Consider the following 25,036-nt stretch of genomic DNA (forward strand, 5'->3'; position numbering starts at 1 on the left):
GATTCCCTTCAGCTGTCGGTACTGCTGATTGTCGAACTCGAATATGTTATTCGTCAGGATGAATTGGAGGGTATCTTGGACATCCTTCACACTCAGACCCAACATATCGACATCCTCGCGGTGCTCCTCCAGTAATGTGGTCGCAGCTTCAATGGCGTCAGCGATCGGGATGTTGCTGTAGAGGCCGACCACGTCGAGGGACACCAACAGGTAGTCTTTATTCAGTTTCTTGTGTTTCGTGAGCTCTTGAATGCATGCCAAAGTAGAGGCCAGGTGCGAGGGTACAAAACGCAACAACTGGTTAAGGATTCGTTCCATCAGCACAGATAGGTTGCTTGTGGGTCCATCACAACAGCTTACAACTGGTCGGACTGGCAAACCTTCCTTATGGTCTTTTGGAAGACCATAGAATTGTGGCATTCGACTATAACTCGGGTTCACGGCATCCTCAAGCTTCTTCGGAATCTTGCCATTGATGTGTTCTTTGAGGAATGCTTTCGTTGTGTCGTCCAGTTTCTCAGGTGTCATCTCTAGCTTCTCGTAGCTATTGCAGTCTTCGAGCAGGCTGCTGCACTTGGCGACGTAATTCGCCTTGGACATAAGGACGAAACCCTTGGACTTGTCAGAAGGCTTGATGATAATGTCGTCGTTGTCTTTGAGGTCTTGAAGATGCTGGCTCTGCTCTCTGGTGAGCTTCAGGTTAGTACTTTCCCGACTCCGTCTGTCTTGCTCCTTCTGAAATATGTTTACTACATCTTCCTTCAACCTTCGTATGTTTGCTTCCTCTTCATGGCTCAAGGATGGCGGCTGTTTCGACGGTTGGCAAAGCCTCCTTAGCTTCAGGTCGTTATCTAGGCAGGTATTCGGTGTTGGGACTTCCACCTGCGAAGCAGACTCCGGTAAATCAGCTTGTTGGTCTGTCGGATAATCCCTGCGTATGTCAGCCAGCAGCTCTTCAGATCTCTGTGCCTCCAAACGGGATGTCCGGATGCTTTCCATCCAGCGCCTCCCGAACGCCATGCGCTCAATGGCCACACCAACATCCCTGACCGTTGAATCTGTTATGGTGGGCTGGAAAACGAAATTAGGTCCGTGAGCCAAGGTGCTGACGGCCACGTCCGACACGCTCTCCGCAAGGGAAGGGTCCACGACAACTCTCTTTTCCCGAGGAAACCGCTTGCTGTCTCGGGCTGCAGCACCCTTCCGGACAGATTCTCCACCGCTTGTCAGTTTGCGAAGCTTAAAGTCGAGGCGCTCGCTATCATCCTTACCAACCCGGTCCGCAATCACTCTCGCGTGGCCCTTTATCCAGTTGAAGGAAGATGTAGTAAACATATTTCAGAAGGAGCAAGACAGACGGAGTCGGGAAAGTACTAACCTGAAGCTCACCAGAGAGCAGAGCCAGCATCTTCAAGACCTCAAAGACAACGACGACATTATCATCAAGCCTTCTGACAAGTCCAAGGGTTTCGTCCTTATGTCCAAGGCGAATTACGTCGCCAAGTGCAGCAGCCTGCTCGAAGACTGCAATAGCTACGAGAAGCTAGAGATGACACCTGAGAAACTGGACGACACAACGAAAGCATTCCTCAAAGAACACATCAATGGCAAGATTCCGAAGAAGCTTGAGGATGCCGTGAACCCGAGTTATAGTCGAATGCCACATTTCTATGGTCTTCCAAAAGACCATAAGGAAGATTTGCCAGTCCGACCAGTTGTAAGCTGTTGTGATGGACCCACAAGCAACCTATCTGTGCTGATGGAACGAATCCTTAACCAGTTGTTGCGTTTTGTACCCTCGCACCTGGCCTCTACTTTGGCATGCATTCAAGAGCTCACGAAACACAAGAAACTGAATGAAGACTACCTGTTGGTGTCCCTCGACGTGGTCGGCCTCTACAGCAACATCCCGATCGCTGACGCCATTGAAGCTGCGACCACATTACTGGAGGAGCACCGCGAGGATGTCGATATGTTGGGTCTGAGTGTGAAGGATGTCCAAGATACCCTCCAATTCATCCTGACGAATAACATATTCGAGTTCGACAATCAGCAGTACCGACAGCTGAAGGGAATCACCATGGGCAACCATCTGGCGCCGCCATTGGCCATTATTTTCATGTCAGCGCTTGAGAATGCAGCCCTGTCTTCTGCTGAATTTCAGCCCTGCATTTTCAAGCGCTACATCGATGATATAATCATGCTGTGGCGACATGGACGAGCGGCTCTGAGCAGGTTTGTTGCCCATCTCAACAACCAACACCCCTTCATAACATTCACCATCACACACTCCGACAACGACACCAGGAGCATCGACTTCCTGGATTTGACGTTGAGTGTCAGTCCCGAGTGTACGTTGGAGTGGGAGCTGTTCGTCAAGCCTTCACACAGCGGAGTTCACCTGTCATTCCTGTCGTCTGTCCCTTTGTCAACAAAGCGTGCAGTCGCAGTTAATCAGTGTCGTCGGGCAATCTCCAACGGTTCAACGGAGGCGGGAAGAGGAGCTGGAATCCAGAAAATCACAGCGCTACTGGAAGCCAACGACTATCCAGATCGAGAAATTCAGCGGGCAGTTAAAACAGCAAAGAAACCGAATCGTGGCAAGATGAATCCATGGAAGAAGCCGAATAAATCAATTCTCAAGCTCCCATTCATCAATGATGCACTGGCCGCTCGGGTTTCTCGCCGTGTTCGTCAGTATAGTCCAGATGTTCGTCTTGTTTTCACGTCTGGTCCGTCATTGAAGCGTAGACTTGTCCGTTCGTCGTTTGGTACGCGTATGTGTCCGCGTGATGTGCAGCGTGCGAAGGTGAAGCGTGGTCCTGGCAGGCCAATGGTGTGCAGAGCATGCGACGCGGATGTGAAGAGCAGTGAATGTCTGACGAAGAATGTAGTCTATTGTATGTCATGTACATTGTGCGAAGAGCTCTACGTCGGGGAAACCGAGCGTCCAGTGAGGGAAAGATTCAAGGAACATTATCGAGAGGCAAGGGTGAGGGCAGTGAAGACTCCCTGGGGGGGGGCCATTACAAGTCTGACCACCGAGAATTTGCAACATCATCGCCTAACTTTCAGCCTTTCCACCACGCCAAGATTCTCGGCAGGGAGTCTTCGCTGCCTTCCCGCAAGTACATGGAAGCAACCGAAATCAGAAGCAGAAAGCCAGCAATCAACTGTGACACTGGATGGAGACTATCGGCATAAATTCATCAAGACAACAGGACCTTCATGGTTACTGTGGGAAAGACCATCTCATCGAATGGATGCAATTACCACCCGTGAGGCTCGCACTCACGCACACCCCCCCCCACACACACACGCACGCTCACACACACACACGTACGCACACACACACGTGCACTCACACACACAAACACATACATACACACACTATCTTTCTCTGCCTCTGTCTCTCTCTCTTTCTCTCTCTTTCTGGCCTCGTCACCTTCACATCTAATTGGCGATCACACCAGTTGAGACATGCACTTCACGCTGACCCATCATCACCTGACTTGAGATCTTGCAAGTTGAGACATTTGTTTTTAGGCTCTTACCTGGCGTGCGATATTGTGGGTAGGTTCTGTTTTTGTTTCTGAATATGTGACATTATCTTCAATGTTAGTCTCAATTCTTAGCACTAGTTATGATGTTCCTGGTATATTGCCACGTTATTGTTATTACCCATTTTCTGTAGTTATATTGTTGTTTTGTTCACAAGAGTCACATATCCCTGAAGATGCCCTCTTGGGCGATAATTTGGAAAGGAGTTTTAAGTTTGGTTTTGAGAGATTTGGAGAGACTTTAATTTTTTTTTGTAGCCAAGGACTTTGTGCGGCCGTGGGCGGTGAAAGAAAATTAGAAATAATAATAATAATCTAAGAACTATCCTTACATGTAGATGCACCTCTGCTGCGTTTGTATGTTCAAATTATTGTTTTGATGTTGGAGTTCGGATTGAGTTTCTTTCCTTTCTTCCTCTTCCTTCCCCTATTTCTTGTCCCTTTGGTTTTTAGCTTTTTATTTTTCACTTTATTTTTGCTGTCCCACCTATGGAAATATTTCCCGGTGGGTCTGGCTTATCGCCTTCGAAAGAAGTGAATAAAGGAGACATAATAACACCACAGCACGCGTACAAAGAACAATGCATGAGAATACACTGAAATTCAGCCAAGTCCACTTCTGTCTCCAGTCAACAAAAACTCAACCATAAACAATGTCTGATCTCCATTTCGACTTGTCTGCAGCAAATGCTCGTGCTCCTTCTAGGTCGCTGGCATTCTTCAAAGGGATGTCGTGCCCTGCCAGGTCCTTCATGATGGTGGTAGGGAGAATAGCCGGGGGACGGCCCCTTCGTCCAAGTGACCCCGCTTGAAAATAGCAGGATATCGCAAGGCAAGGGGGTGACTGCCCACTCATCCTCAGCACATGGCCAGTGAGGCTACGGGATCGCTTGGCAACAAGCTCTGACAGTGGCAGCAAGCCACGTCTGGAATACAGATCATCATTCGTAATTCTGTCTGGATATCGCACTCCCACCAGGTTTCTGAGCTGTCGGCGGTGAAAACAGTCCAGTCGCTGAAAGACTGCCGGGGGTACTCCCCAAGTCTCACAGTTGTAAAGGAGGACAGGCAGCACAAGCGAGCGGTACAGCTTGAGATTGGATCTTTCTGACACATGCTTGCGCCGCAGCCAGAGGCTGCACATGCTACCGTATGCCTGGGATGCCAGCGAAATCCGCCTATCGATATCCTCAGCGCCCCCCATAAGAGAGCCAAGCTGCCTGATGCTCCGCCAGGATGAATCGCCTGACGTAAAGTGCACCCATTCCGTTTTTTGCTCATTTACCTTTAGGTTCCAAGGCTGCAGTGTCGAGGATATGACGGGTAGTGATTCCTCGAGCCAAGGTTTACTGGTAGAGTAGAACGTTATGTCATCGGCGTACACGGTTTCTGGAGGGATGCCTCCATCAGTTATAGGTCGCTGTGGGAGCCTTGGGCGACATTCTTGCAGGGCGGTTTCAAGGTAACAGACGAACAGCACGGGACTTAGACTGTCCCACTGGTGGTATGGAATGCCTTGGAAGTGGACCTGCACATACGAACAGATTTGGTGGTGCCATACAGAAGATGCTGTATCATGTGGACTTCATCGCGGCCAAGGAACGAGCTCATAACATCCAGGAGCTTGGCTCTGTTGATGGTGTCAAATGCCTTTGACATGTCTAGCCCCAAGGCATGACACTCCCACACGTACCTCTGTGACTTGGCCGATAACCAACGTTGGGTCAACACGACATCGCTCGTTCCCCTTGCAGCTCGAAATCCCGACGAGGTGGGTCCCAGAAATTCTGACACTACTGTTGATATCCGTGCCAGTTTCACGAGTGAGAATACTTTCCTTATTGTATTGAGTAGGACTATCGGTCTCAAACTCGTGAGTGGTCCTCGGGGTTTGTTTGGTTTGGCCAACGGGATTAGGACGCCTGGGCCGACGACGCTCGAGAAGTCTCGAGAAGACCTGCACCTAGACAATATAAAGTGAAATGATGTAAGGACGCAGTAGAGACTGACTTTGTGTCTGTTGGTGTACCTCTGTAACAGCTCAGTTCCAGTGTCCAGGATGGGCAGGTATGGCGAATCACCTGCCATGACGCTGTCAATACTATTCTGCATTTCTGTATGGAGACTGGAGCAAAGCCACTCACATGTGATATCTGTACGCGCAGTTTTCCACCGCCCACGACACTTTGCGAGGTATTAGTGTAACGCTGTTCCATTCTTCTGTCAGATATCTCGGTAGATGTTATGTTGCTCAAAGCGGTCCATGATGACAAGGGCTAATCTGCTGCTGAGTCGGCTACCCGTTACCAACACCCTTATTTGCTTGAATGTTCCAAGGATTGGGTGCTGGAACACGTTCTTGTGTAGAAGTAGTCTGAGTAGCTCTTTGAGGTCGACTGATGTTAGGCAGTAGGTGTTGAGTTTAAAGTGATTTGTTTACAGTATGTTGTTTGAGTCGACCAGGTGCTCCTTGCAGAGTGTTTGCATGTCTTCCGTCTTCATCATCACAGTCTCACCTCCTTCATCACTTCGGGTGACCACCACGATATCTTACCGCTCTCGTAATTACTTTATCACGTGACAGTTTGCTTGGGAAATGTTGCATTTAGGATTCTGCCATTTCCCTGTCGTTATCACCTGTGATAAATGGCTCGGCTGGGTCGATGTCACGTGATGGTGCTTTTCTCTTTATCTTTTAAAAACAATCTGAATTGACAGTATCGAAAGTTCGACCAGTTTCCCGCCACCAAAGCAGTGTCCTGAGATCCAACGCGAAAACAGCAAAACAATTGTGTAGATTGTCAGGGAGGGAAAGTACCGGGCTGTAGTGTGGTAGCTATATATTGCTTAAGTAATACCAGTTATCTACACAGCAACCCTCTGCTACTATGGTGAGTGAAATGAGATGCAGGGATGGGACACAAAGAATGATGGATGCATGACAGAGCTCCATATGTTTGGAGTGAAGATTGGAATCTGTTTATGCTCGAAACAGATCAGCCTGAAAGTTACAAGTAATTCTTTTCATGTCATGATCTCATGGTCGCATCTCTTCCTCTCTCTCTTTCTGCATAAAATCGGAAAGCTATGGAACTGCCTTCCACCAAGGCTGACATCCCAAGATTCACTTTCTAAATTTCAGCAGCAATATCGCTTGCACGTGAAAAGTTTATAATTTTACTGAAGTGGTATATCCCTGGACATTTAAATTAATTGTTTTATTTTGAACAACCCAGCCCTGTGTTTATTGCTCATTATGTAGCATATACTGTAACACGTGTAGTTTTCCTCACTGTTTATTTCTATTGCATGATTTGCACCAGGAGATCCCCTCGACAGGCCATCGCCTCTGGGAGATCCTTTTCCTTTAATAAAGATTATTATGAAAGGATGGCATCTGTAGCTGGACTTGTGATTCCGCCAAAATGTCGCTGGAATACAATGTACATCTGAGTTTTTCCACCGCTCGCACCGCTGGACCAGGCTGAGCTGGACGGACCTTGCAATATCCTTTCGTGCTCCGGTAGAGTGGAGTGATCGAGCAGAGACTCCTTGCTGCTACCCGGAGTGTTTGAGCACCTGCAACTGCGCGATTGAAGCCGACAACAATCCTCTATATGGCTCTCTGAGTGTGATGAACACGGGACGGTTGGCTTCTGTTTTTCCCATGCAGCCGCAGTTTTGTTCATGTACTGTCGCTATGTGGCAACGGGGCGTAGTCCTGCATTTGTGACATGCTCGACATACCCTTGTCCGCTTTGGAGCCGAAGAAGACTTTTTCCAAGCCAGCCTCGACACATGCGATGCCGCCTAACCTGAGTCTAGGCGAGTCCGATAGGTCACCTGTTTGGACACGGCGAACCCTCCTCAAGTGTGTTGCGACAGTGTTTGATCCGCTAGGTCTAGCAGCACCTGCACGTGTGCCGGGAAAGATACTGCCACAGCAGGCCAGGAAATTCGGTGGCGACTGGGATGATAAGTTGCCTGATGACATCGCAGCGGCATGTGCTCAATGGTGGGGAGAGTTGGCCGAAGTGTTGAGCATTGACATTCCACGTTGGATTTGCTGCAATCTTGACACACCCATTGCGTTTCATGCCTTTGCGGATGCCAGTGAGAAAGCGTCCGGGTATTTTTTGTATGCAGTCGTCAATGGATAGTCGTACTTGGTATTTGCCAAGGCCAAAGTGGCACCGGTGTCTCCGCCCACGTTAGCCTGCCTTGAGTTACAAGCAGTATGTCTACTGGCTTGCTACGCTGAGTTTGTGGTGAAGCTGCTGCGTGTGACCGTTACGCAAGTCTATGGCTGGACTGACAGTCTCACCACAGTTCATTGAATCTGTAATCCATCGTACAAATGGAGAATATTTGTGGCTAACAGTGTCTGTCAAGTCCAAGAGATATCGAAAAAGGTCGGAATTGTGTGGAACCATTGCCCGGTGTTCCACAACCCAATAGATTTCCGTCATATGGTCGTAGTGCACAGCAGATCCGTAGTCCGTTCTGAATGGGCGGACCAACCTGGACCACGGAGCCCAGTGACCGGCCCACCGCATCCTCAACCGCTACTACTGATGAGTCCAGTGTAGAAGTGCGAGTGTCAGCCACCACCTGTAGTCGAGAATCTGATAATGAATGGTGGCTCCGATTCATTAAGTGGTCGAGGTCACTGGGCATGGTGACTCGGATGGTGCAGTGGAAGCATACCGAGCCTCGCGCTGAACTCTACTTCGCAGTAGACAACATACTGTACTGTATCGTTCGAGCCGAATTATTTCACTGAGGATTTGGGGCTGATCAAGCAAGGTCAACCATTGAAGCCTGGGTCGAAAGTGTTTCAGCTTGCACCGTTTCTGGATGAGCATGGGGTGCTCAGAGCCGGAGGACGGCTCCAGCACAGCGAGTTGGCGTATGTGTCGTATCCGGTCGGCCCGGGGTTAGACCCCAAGGCTGCGGTTCGACATGAACTAACTTACTTACTAAACCTTCACATTACAAGGCCGTGCAGTGGTGGCCACTTGGAGAGAGTCCACCAACAGAATTACTCTTACGCACGCACGCACATATACCTAGACATACTCTCACACACACACTCAGGCATATACAGACACGTACACTCACACCAGCGTTCAGGTTGACTCACGTCTTCAAAGGAGCTAACTTGGTTCAAGAGACGATAATTATTGAGAGCACGACAGATCGCAGGCAGCAAGTTACAGTCGCTTCGGCCACAAGTCGTGCTCTTGACTGCACCTGTGGTGTGCCCCAAGGCTCCGTCTTGGGGCCTGTTCTCTTTAACGTCTACACCCGTGATGCGAAATCGGTCTCATCGCCAATACCCAGCGTGCAATTCGCAGACGACATTGCTCTGTATGATTCAAAAGCTTCCGCTGGGGAAGTCTCCAAATCCGTCTCTTCAGCTGTCACTGATCTCGCCATATGGCTTAAGTCACGCGGCCTAATTTTAAATGCCTCCAAAAGCCAGGTAATGACTATCTCACCGCAACATGCCGGGCCTGAGGTCTCTATCGTGTGCTGCGATACCTCTCTACCGATAGTGAAGTCTGCGCGGTATCTTGGTGTCTTTCTTGACAACCGCCTGAGTTGGGATGTACACGTCAGCGCCATAGTGACCAAAGTTGCAAGGAAGATAGGCGCCTTGTGGCGAGCCCGTCGATGCCTCTCCCGCAGCTCGCGCAAGATATATGTAAAGGCTATTGTCATGCCGGATATGATATATGGTGCCTGCAGCTTCTCTGCAGCCCTCCGCGTGACCCAACTTCAGCGTCTGCAAGCCATGCAAAACCGGGCGATCCGATGCATTGATGGCAGCCCGCCATGTTCCGCGATGCAGCCCCTCCTGGCTGCCAACTCGATTTACCGCGTCACTGAACTTTTTAAACAAAAGCTCCTGATCTTCATCTGGCGTTGTCTAAATGACTCCACTAGCCTTGCTCTAGCCCAGCTTCTCAAACCAGCAGCATGCAGCGGCAGAAGTACGCGCCATCAGCATGCCAATGGTCTGCTCAGCCAGCCAGCTCGCAGTCGGTGTGGCCAAACGAGATTCGCCACGGCAGGAGCATTGCTGCGGAACAGTTTGCCTAGAGAGGTGCGCACCGTATCCAGATTGCAAGATTTTAAGCTAGCCTGCCTTCCTTATGTATGCCTGAAATAGGTTGTGTTTCGTCAGGCTTTGACATGTTCCTTTCTTCTCAGTATTCTCGCTCGCATAGTACTCCACTTCTATGATAATATTGCCTATGCTGTTGCTCACTAGGATTTTGGCAAATTCTACCCTTCGCTTTCATATAACTGGGCCAGGAACCCGTTTGAACTTGCGAAGTAAAATAAAATCAATCAATCAATCACAAGGCAAGAGAGACGAAAGCCGAAGCTTCCGCCTGAAGGCGGAAGGAAAGAGAGAGAGAGAGAAGGAAGGTGATGGCAATAGTATCTAGTTGCGGCCATGGAAGTCCATGGCCACGAGATTGCTGGTCCCGCATGCAATAGCGTATCAAACCGTAGTAAATATGTGTACGAACTGTTGCATAAGGAGCGGGAGCCATGTGGGGAAATAACAGCGTATACCCAAATAAGGAAGGCCCCAGGCCTTGTGTGAAGATATAAAATAAAGACGATTATGAACCCGTTTACGGGAGATAGATAAATAATTAGACACCTAAATAAGGCATACTTGTCCCGTAGAGGCCTAAAAGGCACGTGTCAATAGTATGGATACGACATATCCCCCCACTTACACGGAAAAGAACACGTCCTCGTGTTATAAGTAACGTAATAAATTAGACTAAGATTATGGCAAACAATTTAACTAAACGAGTGCAGGTCAAAATTGGAGTTCCGATCAAAAACTGTTCAAAGACTAGCTGTAATATTGGCCACAACCAATCCAGTCAATACCACTGAAATCCTTACTCGTGCCAGACGGGACTCCCAAACAGCTGAGGTGGATGGCGGGAACGCGGGGTTCGCCTTTCCATCACGCCAACTGGCGGAGCACTGTCGAATACCCGAGCGGTGTCCTCCTCGTCTCGGGCGGCGGCATCAGTGGCATCAGGCTGGTAGGACGGAGTCAGGGTGGATGCCATGGGCTGCGGTGGGTCCGACTCATCTTGCTCGTGGACCTCCTGCAGCCGACTCGGTCGATGATGACAACCTTTCAGCCGGTTGACGTGCACTATCAGCCGACGTGCCGTGGGCTCAGACAGCTTGATGCGGTAGGTGACGGCGGAGAGCTTCTCCTCGACTAGGTACGGTCCGTGCCACAGTCTAGAAAACTTGGCGGTTGTACCCGTCGGAATGGCCGGCACCAGAAGCCACACTGCGTCACCAGCTGCAAACGTCACGGCCTTAGCGTTGCGATCATGGATATGCGCTTGATAGCGGTGCACGTTGCCCAAGTGCTCCCGAACCTGCGCATGAGCGTCCTCCAAGCGTCGGCGGAGAGCACTCACGAATTCCGGCTGGGACGCTACTGCGGATGCTGCTCCTGGCGGTAATCCAAATGCCAAGTCTTGAGGTAGGCATAGCTCCCGACCAAAGAGCAGATAGCTTGGACTGTAGCCGGTACTAGTCTGCGGCGTCGAGCGGTATCCCATCAAGAAGGCTGGCAACTTGATGTCCCAATCTCGATGATTCTGGCAGACATAGTGCGCCAGGCCACGCTCAAGCGTCTGGTTGAATCTTTCAACCAGACCGTCACTCTGTGGATGGTACGCAGTTGTCCTGGTCTTATCTATGCCAAGCAGAAAGCAAACACTGCGAAACAGAGAGCCATCAAAGTTTTTGCCCTGATCGGTATGCAACCGATCAGGAGCACCAAAACGTGATACAAACTCATTGACAAACACCAAAGCAATAGTGGAAGCATCCATTCTCGGAAGCGGAAAAGCTTCCACCCATTTAGTGAAATAGTCAACTACAACCAAAATATGGCGGTTCCCTTCCGCTGTCTCCGGTAAATTGGGGATCAAATCCATCGCTACTCGCTCAAAAGGATACCCCGTCCAGGAAGACTGTAGTGGAGCGCCAGACCCTCTGTCTACGGGACGCTTCAACTGGCTACAGGAAGAACAACTTGCAACCCAATCCAAGACATCTTTCTTCATGCCTACCCAGTGAAATTGTTGCGTCAGTTTCTTCTGCAGGCGTGTAGAACCCGTATGTCCCCCCTGGTCATGATACTCTTGCAAAACCAAAGAACGTAAATGTCGGGGAACAACGACTTGCAAGATAGACGGCTTACCGGGGCAAGGGTCCTCCCAACGACGGCAAAACACCCCCTCATGATGAACCAGCATTTCATGATTTTCCACAAAATACGTACCTCAGGACTGCTACCCATCATGTCCTGTGGGCAAGGCGGAGAGTCCATACCTAGCCAGGACACTACTTGGGCGAGATCTCGGTCCTTCTCCTGTTCCTTTTCCCCTCTTGACCACGGCCAGTTGAAACGGCGGATGAGGGGTGTGGGGATGTTGCCAACGTCGTTGTTCACGGCCCCTACGAACAGCGTCGTCGAAGCATCAGGGCGGCGTGACAATGCATCAGCGTTAGCGTGTGATCGACCTGCCCTGTACAATATGGTGAACTCAAATTCAGACAAAAATTCCAGCCAGCGAGCCACAATCGCCGGTGGATTTTTGAAATTAGCCGAGTGTTCTAGAGAACGATGATCAGTACGAATCACAAATTGTTTACCAAGCAGGTAGCAACGAAAATGTCGCACAGCCCACACCAAACCCTACAATTCCTTTTTCGTGGATGCGTACCGTGTTTCTGTATTGGCCAGAAGTCGACTAGCATACGCTATCGGCCGTTCCAGACCTTCCTGAACCCGAGACAGCACTGCTCCTAACCCTAGTCCACTAGCATCTACGTCTACCAGAAATGGTGATGCATCTTGCCCTAACCTGGGGTAAGCTAGTACTGGGGCGGTCGTCAGCACTGTCTTCAGATTTAGGAAAGCAGTTTCACAGTCAGGAGTCCACAAAAACACTTGGCCTGTTTTCGTCAGGCTGTACAAGTACAAGGGGCGGGCAATGGTGGCAAAATCTTGGGCAAAACGTCTATAATACCCACAGAATCCCAAGAAACCACGCACTTCTCGAACTGCTTCAGGGGTAGGCCAGTTTCTGACTTTCTCGATCTTACCCAGGTCGGTCCTAACCCCCTCCCGGGTAACAATGTGGCCCAGGAACTCAACACTTGTGCGGAACAAGAAACACTTACTGGGCTTCAACCGCAGAGCTGCCTTCAAGAAGCGGTCAAAGACCAACTATGTCACTTTAGATATGGAGCCAAGCACCCAGTTCAATTAGGCAAACATCATCTGACCGAGTTGCTGTTGGAGAAAACGCACGTTGAAAGGATGCACCAAGGTGTAGAAGGGGTCCTGTCGTACATCTGTCAGAACCTCTGGATTATCGGTGGTCGACGAGGGCTACGCAACATTACTCAGCGATGTGTTATATGCCGCCGCTACAAGGCTAAGGCTGCCTCAGAAGTCTGCCCGCCACTGCCAGATAGGCATTGGCGGATAATACTCGAAAAGGTGGCAGATTTTGCTCGAAAAGCAGTGAAATTGGCAGAACCATACAATCCTTATGGCGGGCAATTACTTGAATTCTGCTCCATTTCTTTATCCACATACCAAACATGCATGAAACTTACCAGAAAAAGTACCGAATTTGCCAATTTTTCTACCGGCATTATCCGTATATGCATACTGTCAGAAGACCGAGTTGTTCACGAGAGGTCTGTCGCAACTACCGGCGTCAGCTATCGAAGTAAGGCGTAAAGAAGAAGAGCACGAGGTACGCATCACGGCAACAAAGAATGCCGAACGTTACTGGATGATGACGAAACTAGTAAGACTATTAGACATACCGGCCTTATTACAACTCGACAACGCAAAGCAACAGACCACCCAAATTGGGAGGCTCAAGTTTATGTAATAAACATAGAAAGGGGAAGCTCAGCGAAGACGAATTGTGACAATCCGAAATGTCAACATCCTACTGAACTTCACTATCATGTGTGATGGACTAGTTATGTACAATAACAAGTACTGTAAATCAACAAATTTTGGCCGGTGAGAAACTTTGGCCGATCTCCAAATGAAACTTTTGGCCGTGATCAAACTTTGGCCGATTGGGGTTCAATCTTGCATCCTTTGACTCCGTGACAAACTTTGGCCCGCGATTTACTTTGGCTAGTTGGCACCAAGCAGCGAAATCAGCGAAATTAAATCGCCAGCGAAAATTAGTTGATTTACAGTAGTTCCACACGACGTACGTTTCGCCGTATAGGTCATGACAACGTTTTGCTTTCCATCCCCTCTTGGACCTTTCCGAACCTGAGCCTTCCAAGTTGGAAGGTTGTTGGTTTGCGCCTTGGAGAAGTGTTGGAGCTAGGTGTCATGTCGCCGAATGTCTCAGTACTCCTTGTCAGTTTTGTGCCATTTTGTCGCACGTGCTGACTGTATAAGATCTGGTTACGTTGGTGGACAGTTAGTCATAACTCGTAAAATTTTGTCCTTCTTCTTTTCACCATAATTTAATCGGCTCACTATCCGAGTTGAACTTATCAGAAATAATGGAAATAATATTTACCAGGCATGCCTGCAAAAGACACACAACACACTTTTATGGCTAACGCCCCCTCCTTTGCATTGGCTTCTGCCATTGGACGGTGAAATAAAAATAAAATAAATAAATGCAGCCAGCCTACAAATCATGCAAGCAGTATTGATCGAGAAATGATGAGCGTGCTCGGCGGCGCAAATAGGATGCCCTACATGCATGAAAACCCGTTAGTAACCTTGTCAATAGGAAAAGGGAGAGAGAGAGGAGATGTATATGTACATGTACTATAGTATATTTAGAAAAACATGATATTCTAGCTTTTGGCGTACGTACATGTAAATGGTCAAATTGTTAGTTTTTTTCACAATTTTGTTCTGTCATCTCCCATGGACTGCTCTTCCAATGTATTATGTACATGTACATGTATGTATCTCTAGTCCATTTCTCCGAAAAACAAGCCATAACAAGATTTTGTCTTTTCCCCTTTTGTCTTGTAAGCACTGAATTGGGAAAGGCTATGAAAATCCAGTCCGTTTCAAACCACTTGCATCACTGCATTGTCCGGTTCGAACCCTAGTTGAGCTACCTTTTATGGACCCTTTTTCTGACCCCAAATTTCGCGGCACTGCATGGTGTACGATAAAAACACAAAAAAACTCGCCAAATACCGGAGCTCGCCAAAGCCAGCGCTCATCGCTTTATGAATGGGCTGTAGCATAGCGAGGAGAAAGTGTGTTATTGAGGGCTCGCCGAACTTGGCAGCCTCCAATGGATGGCTGTACATGTGCCACCCTGGCTATCGTGGAGGCTAGGGTGACCTGTTCAGCTTTGGCCCGTGATTGTGCGTACTATGCTATGCTTCTCTTGCTCTCTGATCACATGTGACGTCATCATTTTGTGATTTGCTATTATATAAATGGCTAATAATTGAGTGTACGATTACTACGAGTATTACGTACAGTAAGGCTATTGGAATAGAGGAAGATATTGTGACTTTGAGAATTGAGATCGATTGTCACCTCAATAGTCTAGCAGCACACGGCATGCACTAACGTTTTGGGTTTAGCTTGCGCTCGGTGAGTTTCTTGTTAGCGTACACGTGCACGTGCACATCACGACGAACACTAGAACTAGAAACAGGTTTTGTGGTGAGCCAAGACTCCTCGCGACAAGGCCAATAGCTAGTTTTCACTGTTTAACGCCAATCCTAGCAACACACTGTACATGTCTTTTCAATTGAGTAGTACCTGTTCCTGCTCCGCGCATCCCACTGGTTTCTGATATCTCGAACGTGTGCTACAGCTGTATCCCGATCACCCCTGCTAACGTTATTGCCCGCGCTTGTTTTTCACGACCCATCGCCTCTTGCCTCCCCTGGTACTTTCCATCTAGCTGTTTCTGGCTAGTGCCACTTCTATCACACTTATCAATCGTCCTTATTGGCGTGACGTCATCGTGGAATAAAAGTAGAATAATACTAATATTAAATGTACATGCACATGTACATTCAGTGAATGACAAGACAAACTTTCGCTTTAGAAGAACTAGCATTCATACCTTTATTGCAGAAAATACTGTGTACTCACTGGGTATAAAATACGGATAAGAAGAACTCCCGTTTTTGCAAACAAATACCACCAGTCCCTTGGTGTTCGTACTAAAGAGCTTTGAGTGTGCAAGCATTATCAGCGCACTGCATCCGTGCAGTATAAAAGTTACTGTAATGATGAACTTGTTCATGAGCGTTTTGGCATGATTCCGAGCATTCCCGAATCACACTTCACTGCATCGGAGAAGTACCATGCACGCGTTATGTGTGTGTGTGTTATTATGTGCGTGTATGTGCGCGCGCACGCGTGCGTGTTTCTCTGCCGAATACAAACCGGTGTCACGTTTCGCGTGGCTTATCGCCGCCGCTTACCTCATGCAGATTGTCTGGCAACTTGGACGACTCGGTATGATGATTACCAAGACCGTGAGTTGAACATGATCATTTTCAAAGGTAACTCAAATTAATTTTGAAATGAAATAATATTTTTACCGAAGTACAAAAAAATCAAATGATGAATAGAAGAAGTAATGTTTTCTCTTTTCCATGTCGATCTCTAGCATGCATGGGCACCTTGGTATGGGGATACTCATGTATTTTGGTGTACTTTAATTAAGGGGGCACATCACCCAAAAATGTCATATGGCATTCAATTGACCGTAACTTTGGTGTTTCTCAATGGATTTGAGTGAAATTTTGACCACACACGCCCGCCACTATGCTGGCCCTCAGGACATGATTTACAAGTTCTTGCGCCTCACTGACAGGCTTTCCAGGCCGGAAAAACTCAAATTTCCGGCATAGTGCCACGGTGTGCGAGCCACCCAGGAGCCAAACAAATGCATTTACAATTTTTTCACATTTTCGTGCTCATTCTGTTCGTGCGCGGGACCCAAACCTAGAACAAGTCCAGAAGCAGCCATGGGTGATGGGGTAGGGCCCCTCAACGAGGCCCTGGAATCTGTCACAACGGAACGAGTGGGCGTTCTCTCACACACTCCCACAGACCCAAGTCAATTTTTGATTTTTTTTAGGTTTAGCACGTGCTACGAGGTCGTACCTTTGATACAACATCCAGTGCTGGGACCTCCACAGCAAGCCATTTCCACAGCGCTGCACACCAAATCCAGGATACCCTCAGAAACCGGCAAAGACTACCACTCACGTTTCACTACTGCCTAGTACTGAATCCTACCTGACTTCTTGACACGACCGGCAAACTTGCCAAAGTCACTAAATCAGCCGTAATAATCAAGCCACATATCTGCAACGTCACGAGGGTGCTGGCAAAAGTCCTGCTGCACGGCGGCGGGCGAAGCCCGCCGCCGTGCCGTGCCGTGCCGTGCCGTGCTCAAAAACCTGATTTTTTGGACTTGGAGCAAAATTCTGCACACTTTCACGTGTTTCCATAATATGACAAGTTGCGCACGGTCTGCTCACATTCAAATACAGTGCTGCCAACAAATGACAGCGTGCAACAAAAAATTCTTTCCTTGCAAGGGCACATTTTCGGCCATAACTCTTGAATGGCCGGTCAGATCGGGACACAATTTTCAGAGAATTTGCAGCTATTCATGCTCTTTCAACTGACGTAGCACTCAATATGAATTTACAAATTCGATTTTTCAGCAAATTTTTGGGTAGTCTGCCACCTTAATGGTTTAGGGGGCACATCACCCAAAAATTTCATATGGCATTCAATTGACCGTAACTTTGGTGTTTCTCAATGGATTTGAGTGAAATTTTGACCACACACTCCTGCCACTATGCTGGCCCTTAGGACACGATTTACAAGTTCTTGCGCCTCACTGACAGGCTTTCCAGGCCGGAAAAACTCAACTTTCCGGCATAGTGCCACGGTGTGCGAGCCACCCAGGAGCCAAACAAACGCATTTACAATTTTTTCACATTTTCGTGCTCATTCTGTTCGTGCGCGGGACCCAAACCTAGAACAAGTCCAGAAGCAGCCATGGGTGATGGGGTAGGGCCCCTCAACGAGGCCCTGGAATCTGTCACGACGGAACGAGTGGCCGTTCTCCCAAACACTCCCACAGACCCAAGTCAATTTTTGAATTTTTTTAGGTTTAGCACATGCTACGAGGTCGTACCTTTGATACAAAATCCAGTGCTGGGACCTCCACAGCAAGCCATTTCCACAGCGCTGCACACCAAATCCAGGATACCCTCAGAAACCGGCAAAGACTACCACTCACGTTTCACTACTGCCTAGTACTGAATCCTACCTGACTTCTTGACACGACCGGCAAACTTGCCAAAGTCACTAAATCAGTGTCAACTACAATAATCAAGCCACATATCTGCAACGTCACGAGGGTGCTGGCAAAAGTCCTGCTGCACGGCGGCGGGCGAAGCCCGCCGCCGTGCAGCCCAATACGTGGCTAAAAAACCTGATTTTTTGGACTTGGAGCAAAATTCTGCACACTATCACGTGTTTCCATGATACGACAAGTTGCGCACGGTCTGCTCACATTCAAATACAGTGCTGCCAACAAATGACAGCGTGCAACAAAAAATTCTTTCCTTGCAAGGGCACATTTTCGGCCATAACTCTTGAACGGCCGGTCAGATCGGGACACAATTTTCAGAGAATTTGCAGCTATTCATGCTCTTTCAACTGACGTAGCACTCGATATGAATTTACAAATTCGATTTTTCAGCGAATTTTTGGGTAGTCTGCCACCTTAATTAAGGGGGCACATCACCCAAAAATTTCATATGGCATTCAATTGACCGTAACTTTGGTGTTTCTCAATGGATTTGAGTGAAATTTTGACCACACACTCCTGCCACTATGCTGGCCCTTAGGACATGATTTACAAGTTCTTGCGCCTCACTGACAGGCTTTCCAGGCCGGAAAAACTCAAATTTCCGGCATAGTGCCACGGTGTGCGAGCCACCCAGGAGCCAAACAAACGCATTTACAATTTTTTCACATTTTCGTGCTCATTCTGTTCGTGCGCGGGACTCAAACCTAGAACAAGTCCAGAAGCAGCCATGGGTGATGGGGTAGGGCCCCTCAACGAGGCCCTGGAATCTGTCACAACGGAACGAGTGGGCGTTCTCCCACACACTCCCACAGACCCAAGTCAATTTTTGAATTTTTTTAGGTTTAGCACATGCTACGAGGTCGTACCTTTGATACAACATCCAGTGCTGGGACCTCCACAGCAAGCCATTTCCACAGCGCTGCACACCAAATCCAGGATACCCTCAGAAACCGGCAAAGACTACCACTCACGTTTCACTACTGCCTAGTACTGAATCCTACCTGACTTCTTGACACGACCGGCAAACTTGCCAAAGTCACTAAATCAGCGTCAACTACAATAATCAAGCCACATATCTGCACCCGTCACGAGGGTGCTGGCAAAAGTCCTGCTGCACGTGGCTCGCGCCCAATACGTGGCTCAAAAGCCTGATTTTTTGGACTTGGAGCAAAATTCTGCACACTTTCACGTGTTTCCATGATACAAATTCGATTTTTCAGCGAATTTTTGGGTAGTCTGCCACCTTAATATGGCCACTTGCAACTTGCAAGTACTAAAAAAGCACAATTTTCCGAACTTTGAGGCTCCATAAGTACAACAAAGTGAATATATATCCCCGGGTACCAAAGCATAATAATTATGAGGATTTTACGAGCATAATGCGAGAATCCTTGAAAGCATAATTCCATGATTTCGCGAGGATAATCCGCCGGAGCCTACAAAGCACACGAGAAGTCCATCCGACGGCCACTCGGCAAACCTGCAAGAGAGCACCACTCCCTGCTCAATACAGAGTGTAATAGTTCTTCATTGAGCGAAGGAAGAAGAGAGCCTTTATTACTCAATATACTGGTTATATATATGAGGGTAGGTGTGACACAAGGTGATAAGGTGTGAGTGGTGAAAGTAGGTGTAAAACTGTTACACCATCCCCTCCCCAACGGAAAGTTCCGTGGCTTTAACCAATTGTTAATCACGGAACCCAAGAGCATGGAATACAGTAATAACATAATGGTGTAGCAATGCAGCAGGTGGCAAGGAGCAACAGAATACCCAATTGTCAGGACCGGAAGCCTGTGTAACCAAAAAAAACTCAATAATGTCAGGAACTGAACGCAAATAACCACAACATGGAGGAGCTGCAGACCATGCTATCACTTGCGTAGACTAGATAGATAGTTCCGCAGCTGGACAATGTTTTTACCTGACTCGTCAACCAAGTTACTAATGGGCTCCCATGTTGCCTCGCCAACGGGGTAACCCTTCCAAAGCACCAAGTACTGGCGCTCACCCCGGTCATCTCTGTGCTTCAGGATGGCCTCCACCATATAGCGGGTGTTTCCGTCCAGATCCATAAACGGAGGGGGCACTGGCTGGCGTCTGTTGGGAATGGTGTTCTGTTTGTAGTGTCGCAGGGCAGTGACGTTGAATACAGGATGACAGCGGAAAACGGACGGCAGCTCCAATTCGTAGGCGTTCGAGCCCACCTCACGAACGACGCGGAACGGCCCAAACCATTTTGGTTGTAGCTTCCTCGATGGCTGTTGTCGGGCCTCCGGTGATATCAGAAAGTCTCTATAGACCAGGGCCAGGTCTCCCACCTTGAGACGGCTAGGACTCCTACCCCTGTCGGCATACAGGGCCTGGCGGGCTTGAGCCGCGACAATACTATCCTGCGCTTTCTTAAGCGCATCAGATCTGGCTTGGATCCAGTCTGGCCTAGTTCTCCGCGCTCCCGTTCCCAGAATGAAGTCTGCGGGCACCTTCGGGTTAAAACCATAATTCAAGAAAAGGGAGAATTACCAGTGGATGCTTGCTGGGAATTGTTGATGGCATACTCACATATGGGTAATAGTGCGGCCCAATTATCTTGCTTGTGGAAAACAAAACACATGAGAATATCGGCAATTAATCTGTTCATTCGCTCTGTCTGTCCATCTGTTTGAGGGTGATTAGCCGTGGAAAATGACAACTTAGTACCGAGCAAACGAAACACTTCCTGGAAGAACTGGGCCGTAAATCGTGGGTCACGGTCACACACTATAGAAGAGCTAAGACCGTGAAGACGAAAAACATGCTACAAATTGGCACTGCCTTCGGCATCTATGGTTGCCGTTGTGGGTACTAGGTGAACACATTTTGTGAGTCTATCTACAAATGTGTAAATTGCATCATGACCTTCGGGTGACTTGGGTAAACCCATGATGAAGTCCATGGTAATATGGTCCCAGGGTTGCTCGAGCACAGGAAGTGACTGGAGAAGCCCAGACCTTAATTGCGCACCCTTAGCGCGCTGACAGACATCACACGATTTAACAAATTTCTTAACATCCAACCCCATGCGCGGCCAATAGAAGTGACGAGCGAGCTGGAAATACGTTCTGTCCCTGCCGGGATGACCTGCGGCAATGCAGTCATGGTGCTCCTGCAAGAGTTGTAGTCGAAGTGCGCATTTGGGAACGCATAACCTGTTACTAGGGGAAGATCGCAAGTAAAGGTGATGGGCGTCACCATCCCAGAGGTATGCCTGGTGAACGTTGTCACTCGGAGAACGACGCATCCTCTGGATGATAGGCCATAACTCTGCATCGTGTTGATATTATTATTATTATTATTATGAAATGACCCAAAGGCAATGTGCCTATCGAGGGGTTCATTTGATTGAAAGAACAGTAGATGTAGATGTATGTACAAAGAGAAGTAGGGATTGATGAGGAGAGAAATGGGGAAAATCAACTGCAAGGTGGCGGAATTCCGTTGATTGCATAAGCATAGTCAGCTGTAAATTTCCTGAGGGCAGCTTTGAACTTATAGAGCGAGGCTTCCGATGTTAGACTGGGGGGTAAACAGTTCCATAGAATAGCAGTTCGGAACATGAAGAGAGACTTAGACAATGATTTAAATTTGGGAAGAATGATTTTATTTGGTCGTCGCTCACTATTCGTAATCTTGAAATGGAAATCAGCAAGGTAATCACGATGATGGAAAACATATCTGTGAAAAGTAGTGAGACTGATGATTTGACGACGATAGGCTAGTATATGCTTCTGCTACCGTCTTCGAGAACTGATTGTAGCGTATAGCAAGGCATCAGCAGCCGCATTGTCCCTTCCACGTTTATGATGGACCGTAAAGTCGAAATCCGCCAGTAACTCTACCCAACGGGCCTCCCTTTGGGTGAGGGTAGGTTTGGTTCTCAGGTGTACAACGGCCATGTTATCCGTGAACACATCGAAATGCCCAAAGAGGTACACTCGCCAACACTTCAGGGTTTGGACTAGAGCGAGGGTTTCTCTTTCCCCGGCTGTGTAGTTGCACTCGGCGGAGGACAGTCTCCAGCTAGCATAAGCGACTGGATGCCAGAGATTTCCTGGTTCGCCTTGCTGCAGGAGCACCCCAGCAATGGCGAAATCGCTAGCGTCGGTTTCTACTCTGAATGGCTTTTTAACATCAGCAAGTCGCAATACGGGTGCACTCAGTAAGGCCTTCCGCAGCTTCTCAAATGCAGACTGATGTGCGCTGTTCCACTCAAAACGCGAGTGTTTCCCTGCGATTTCCTCCAAAGGTCTCGAAATCATGGAATAGTGATCAATGAACCGTCTGAAATAGTTCGCGAAACCCAAGAACTGTCTCACTTCCTTTATAGAGGACGGCGCAGGCCACTCCTTAACTGCAGCAATTTTGTTTGGGTCGGGAGAGATAGATAAACCACTCAGCTTGTGGCCTAGGAAGATGACATCCCGCAACCCAAATTCACACTTTGAGGGTTTGCAGAATAACTTGTTGGCTCTCAAGGTTTCCAAAACAGTGCTGACATGCCTCAAATGCTCGCTCCATGTTTTACTGAAGATCAGGATATCATCAAGGAATACGACCACGAAATCACGTAAATATGGCTGCAGTATTGAATTCATCAAGGTCTGGAATGTGGCAGGCGCATTGGTTAGACCAAATCCCATTACCCGAAACTGGAAATGTCCAAAGGGGGTATTAATGGCCGTTTTGGGTACATCTTTTTCACTAATTCTGATTTGGTTGTATCCCGAACGGAGGTCTAATTTCGTGAAGTAGCGAGCCCCTTGGACGGTGTCGAACAGATCGTCAATGTTCGGAAGGCAGGCTTTGTTTTAAATAGTGATCTTGTTTAGATCCCGCCAGTCACAAACGATTCGTAATGACCCATCGGCCTTCTTAACAAAGAACACCGGGGCTCCGTACGGGGACTTACTAGGCTCGATGAATCCTTTACCCAGGAGGGCTGTCAGCTGCTTGTGTAGTTCATCCATCTCGGGCTTGGATAGTCGGTACGCTGCCTTGGATGGTGGCGTTGAGTTGTGTTCGACCTCAATCTCGTGGTCCACCGACCTTTCTGGGGGAAGCTGTGAAGGGAAGTCATCGGGGGAACACGTCCGGGAATCTGTGCAGCAGCTCATCGACGTCACGCTGCTTGTCCGGAGGTACTCCTTCCGAGGCTCATGTGACGAACTGTCGTCGGGGGAAGATAGCCAAGCCAGGTAACCCTCTGCGTCTTGCCGTAGCGCATGTCGCGCTTGTTTGCCAGAGATGAACATCAGCTCCGAGGTAACAGCAGCGTCGCCTGTGGGTTCACCCGCGATTAGGGATTCGGCACCCAGTTTGACCTCGTTGGTGCGGTAGTTGATAGCTGGGTTATTCCGGGTCAGCCAGGGTTTTCCCAGGATCACATCATGTCGATCAAGGGGAAAGACCGTCAGGCGCTGGTCATCGCCATAGCCTCCTGCGGCCAAGCGAGCGTCGGTGGTCTCTAGCGGCCGCGAATTGGTTGATCCGTCCGCCAAGGCCACCTTTAGAACCTCCTCCACGATCTTCGTTTTCATCTTTTGTTTCCTTGCGAATCGTTCCGAGATAAAATCGTGTGTTGACCCGCAGTCGATTAACATTGTCGCTCGGTGGCCGTTCACCTTTCCGTTCACAACAAGGAGATCGTGGTCCCGCGCGTGCGAATCCAGGGCAATGTTGCTGACGTAGCTCCGCACGCACTGTGGGCCTTGAGACTCCAGGGTGTCGTCGCCATCATCAGCCTCCGCGTCGTCTGTCTCCAGGCAACTAAACCTGTTGGCGACTGGCACGGTGACCTTGGGTGCTCTCTCACACGCCAGTAATCGCACCCCTCTTTTTACTGGCGTCCAGCGTTTGGGTTCGAGTCGCATTGACGTGCCAGATGACCAGGTCGGTGCCATATGTAGCATTGTCGTTCCGTTTCCTCGCGATTGGCACGGGGACCAGGAACCGACAGTGGACGACGTACCAGGTTCCCCTGCTGCTGTCGTACCGTACTGAAGGGCATCACTTGCGATACGGCGAGCGCTGCTTCTGTCGCCTTCTGCAGGGTTGTAGGATGCTCCTTCATGACTTCACGCCTGAGCTCCGGGGCCAGGCCCCTGACAAATAGTACTGCGCGAGAGTGGCCATCCAGGTCAGTGATTAAAAAACTGAGCCGCGAGAACTCTGCGATGTAGTCTCCTAAGGCGCCGCGCTGGGAGAGGGAGAACAAACTCCACCGAGCTCTCTCTTGGTCGTACTTCACACCGTAAGCCGCCTCTAATGCCTTCTTCAAGGACGACCAGTCTGGGTATGCAGCGCCGGCTTCCAGGGAAGTCATCAACCACAGACGCGGATTTCCAGCGATATAACTGGCTGCAAACTCAGCTTCACGTTTAGGATCCGCGAAGCGCCACGAAGCCAAGGCCAACTCGACGGCAAATGCCCATTTCCGAAACGTGGTGGGATCTCCGGTGAACACGGGCGGCTCCTTGACGTGTGGGCGATCACGCGGTGCAGGCTGGGAAGCTGAAGCACGAGACTCAGGAACATACTGGGGTGAGGACTGAGTAGAGGGTCAGAACTTCCTTCCGGAGACGGTTGACGATCCAGATGCTGACGACGATAGAGCTGCTAGCCGAGGCCAGAACTAGGCCCACGAACGACCACAGGGGATGGAGATCCATCCTCTTGCTACCAATGTAATAGTTCTTCATTGAGCGAAGGAAGAAGAGAGCCTTTATTACTCAATATACTGGTTATATATATGAGAGTAGGTGTGACACAAGGTGATAAGGTGTGAGTGGTGAAAGTAGGTGTAAAACTGTTACACAGAGTGTTTCGGGGAATTCGCCTCTCATCGCTTGAACTTGAGTAGGTTGAGGACGATTGTGCCTGAAGAGCACCACTTATACTAGTGCTCTCCAGTCACAAACATCACAAGAGATACAAACTTCCAGAGACGCTGCGTTTCCAGCGCGACAAACACCTGGTGAACATCAGATAGCAGGGTGA

At 48.9% G+C, this 25,036-nt stretch overlaps 2 protein-coding genes across 2 annotated transcripts; one reads left to right on the forward strand and one right to left on the reverse strand.

The window, feature by feature from the left end:
* Positions 1 to 1,477: 1,477 nt before the first annotated feature.
* Positions 1,478 to 4,671, forward strand: LOC135829882 (uncharacterized). The gene is made up of 2 exons (XM_065342265.1): positions 1,478 to 2,992; positions 4,540 to 4,671. The coding sequence occupies exons 1-2, from the start codon at positions 1,478 to 1,480 to the stop codon at positions 4,669 to 4,671; spliced, it is 1,647 nt and encodes a 548-aa protein (XP_065198337.1).
* Positions 4,672 to 10,005: 5,334 nt separating this feature from the next.
* Positions 10,006 to 12,046, reverse strand: LOC135829688 (uncharacterized). The gene is made up of 2 exons (XM_065342079.1): positions 11,905 to 12,046; positions 10,006 to 11,336 (listed from the first exon to the last, which is right to left on the reverse strand). Exon 2 carries the CDS (start codon positions 11,174 to 11,176, stop codon positions 10,490 to 10,492), a length of 687 nt encoding a protein of 228 aa, XP_065198151.1. The 5' UTR covers positions 11,177 to 11,336; positions 11,905 to 12,046; the 3' UTR covers positions 10,006 to 10,489.
* Between the last annotated feature and the right edge of the window lie 12,990 nt (positions 12,047 to 25,036).

The sequence above is a fragment of the Sycon ciliatum genome, chromosome 13 (assembly GCF_964019385.1).
Source record: "Sycon ciliatum chromosome 13, ocSycCili1.1, whole genome shotgun sequence".
NCBI lineage: Eukaryota > Metazoa > Porifera > Calcarea > Leucosolenida > Sycettidae > Sycon > Sycon ciliatum.

What these genes read in the sequence shown, in the direction of transcription:
- LOC135829882 (XM_065342265.1), top strand. Translation starts at nt 1,478, where the DNA reads ATGTCCAAGGCGAATTACGTCGCCAAGTGCAGCAGCCTGCTCGAAGAC. An exon ending in AACATTATCGAGAGGCAAGG is followed by an intron (nt 2,993 to 4,539) that starts GTGAGGGCAGTG and finishes CACTCCCACCAG; the next exon opens with GTTTCTGAGCTGTCGGCGGT.
- LOC135829688 (XM_065342079.1), bottom strand. Translation starts at nt 11,176, where the DNA reads ATGGGATACCGCTCGACGCCGCAGACTAGTACCGGCTACAGTCCAAGC.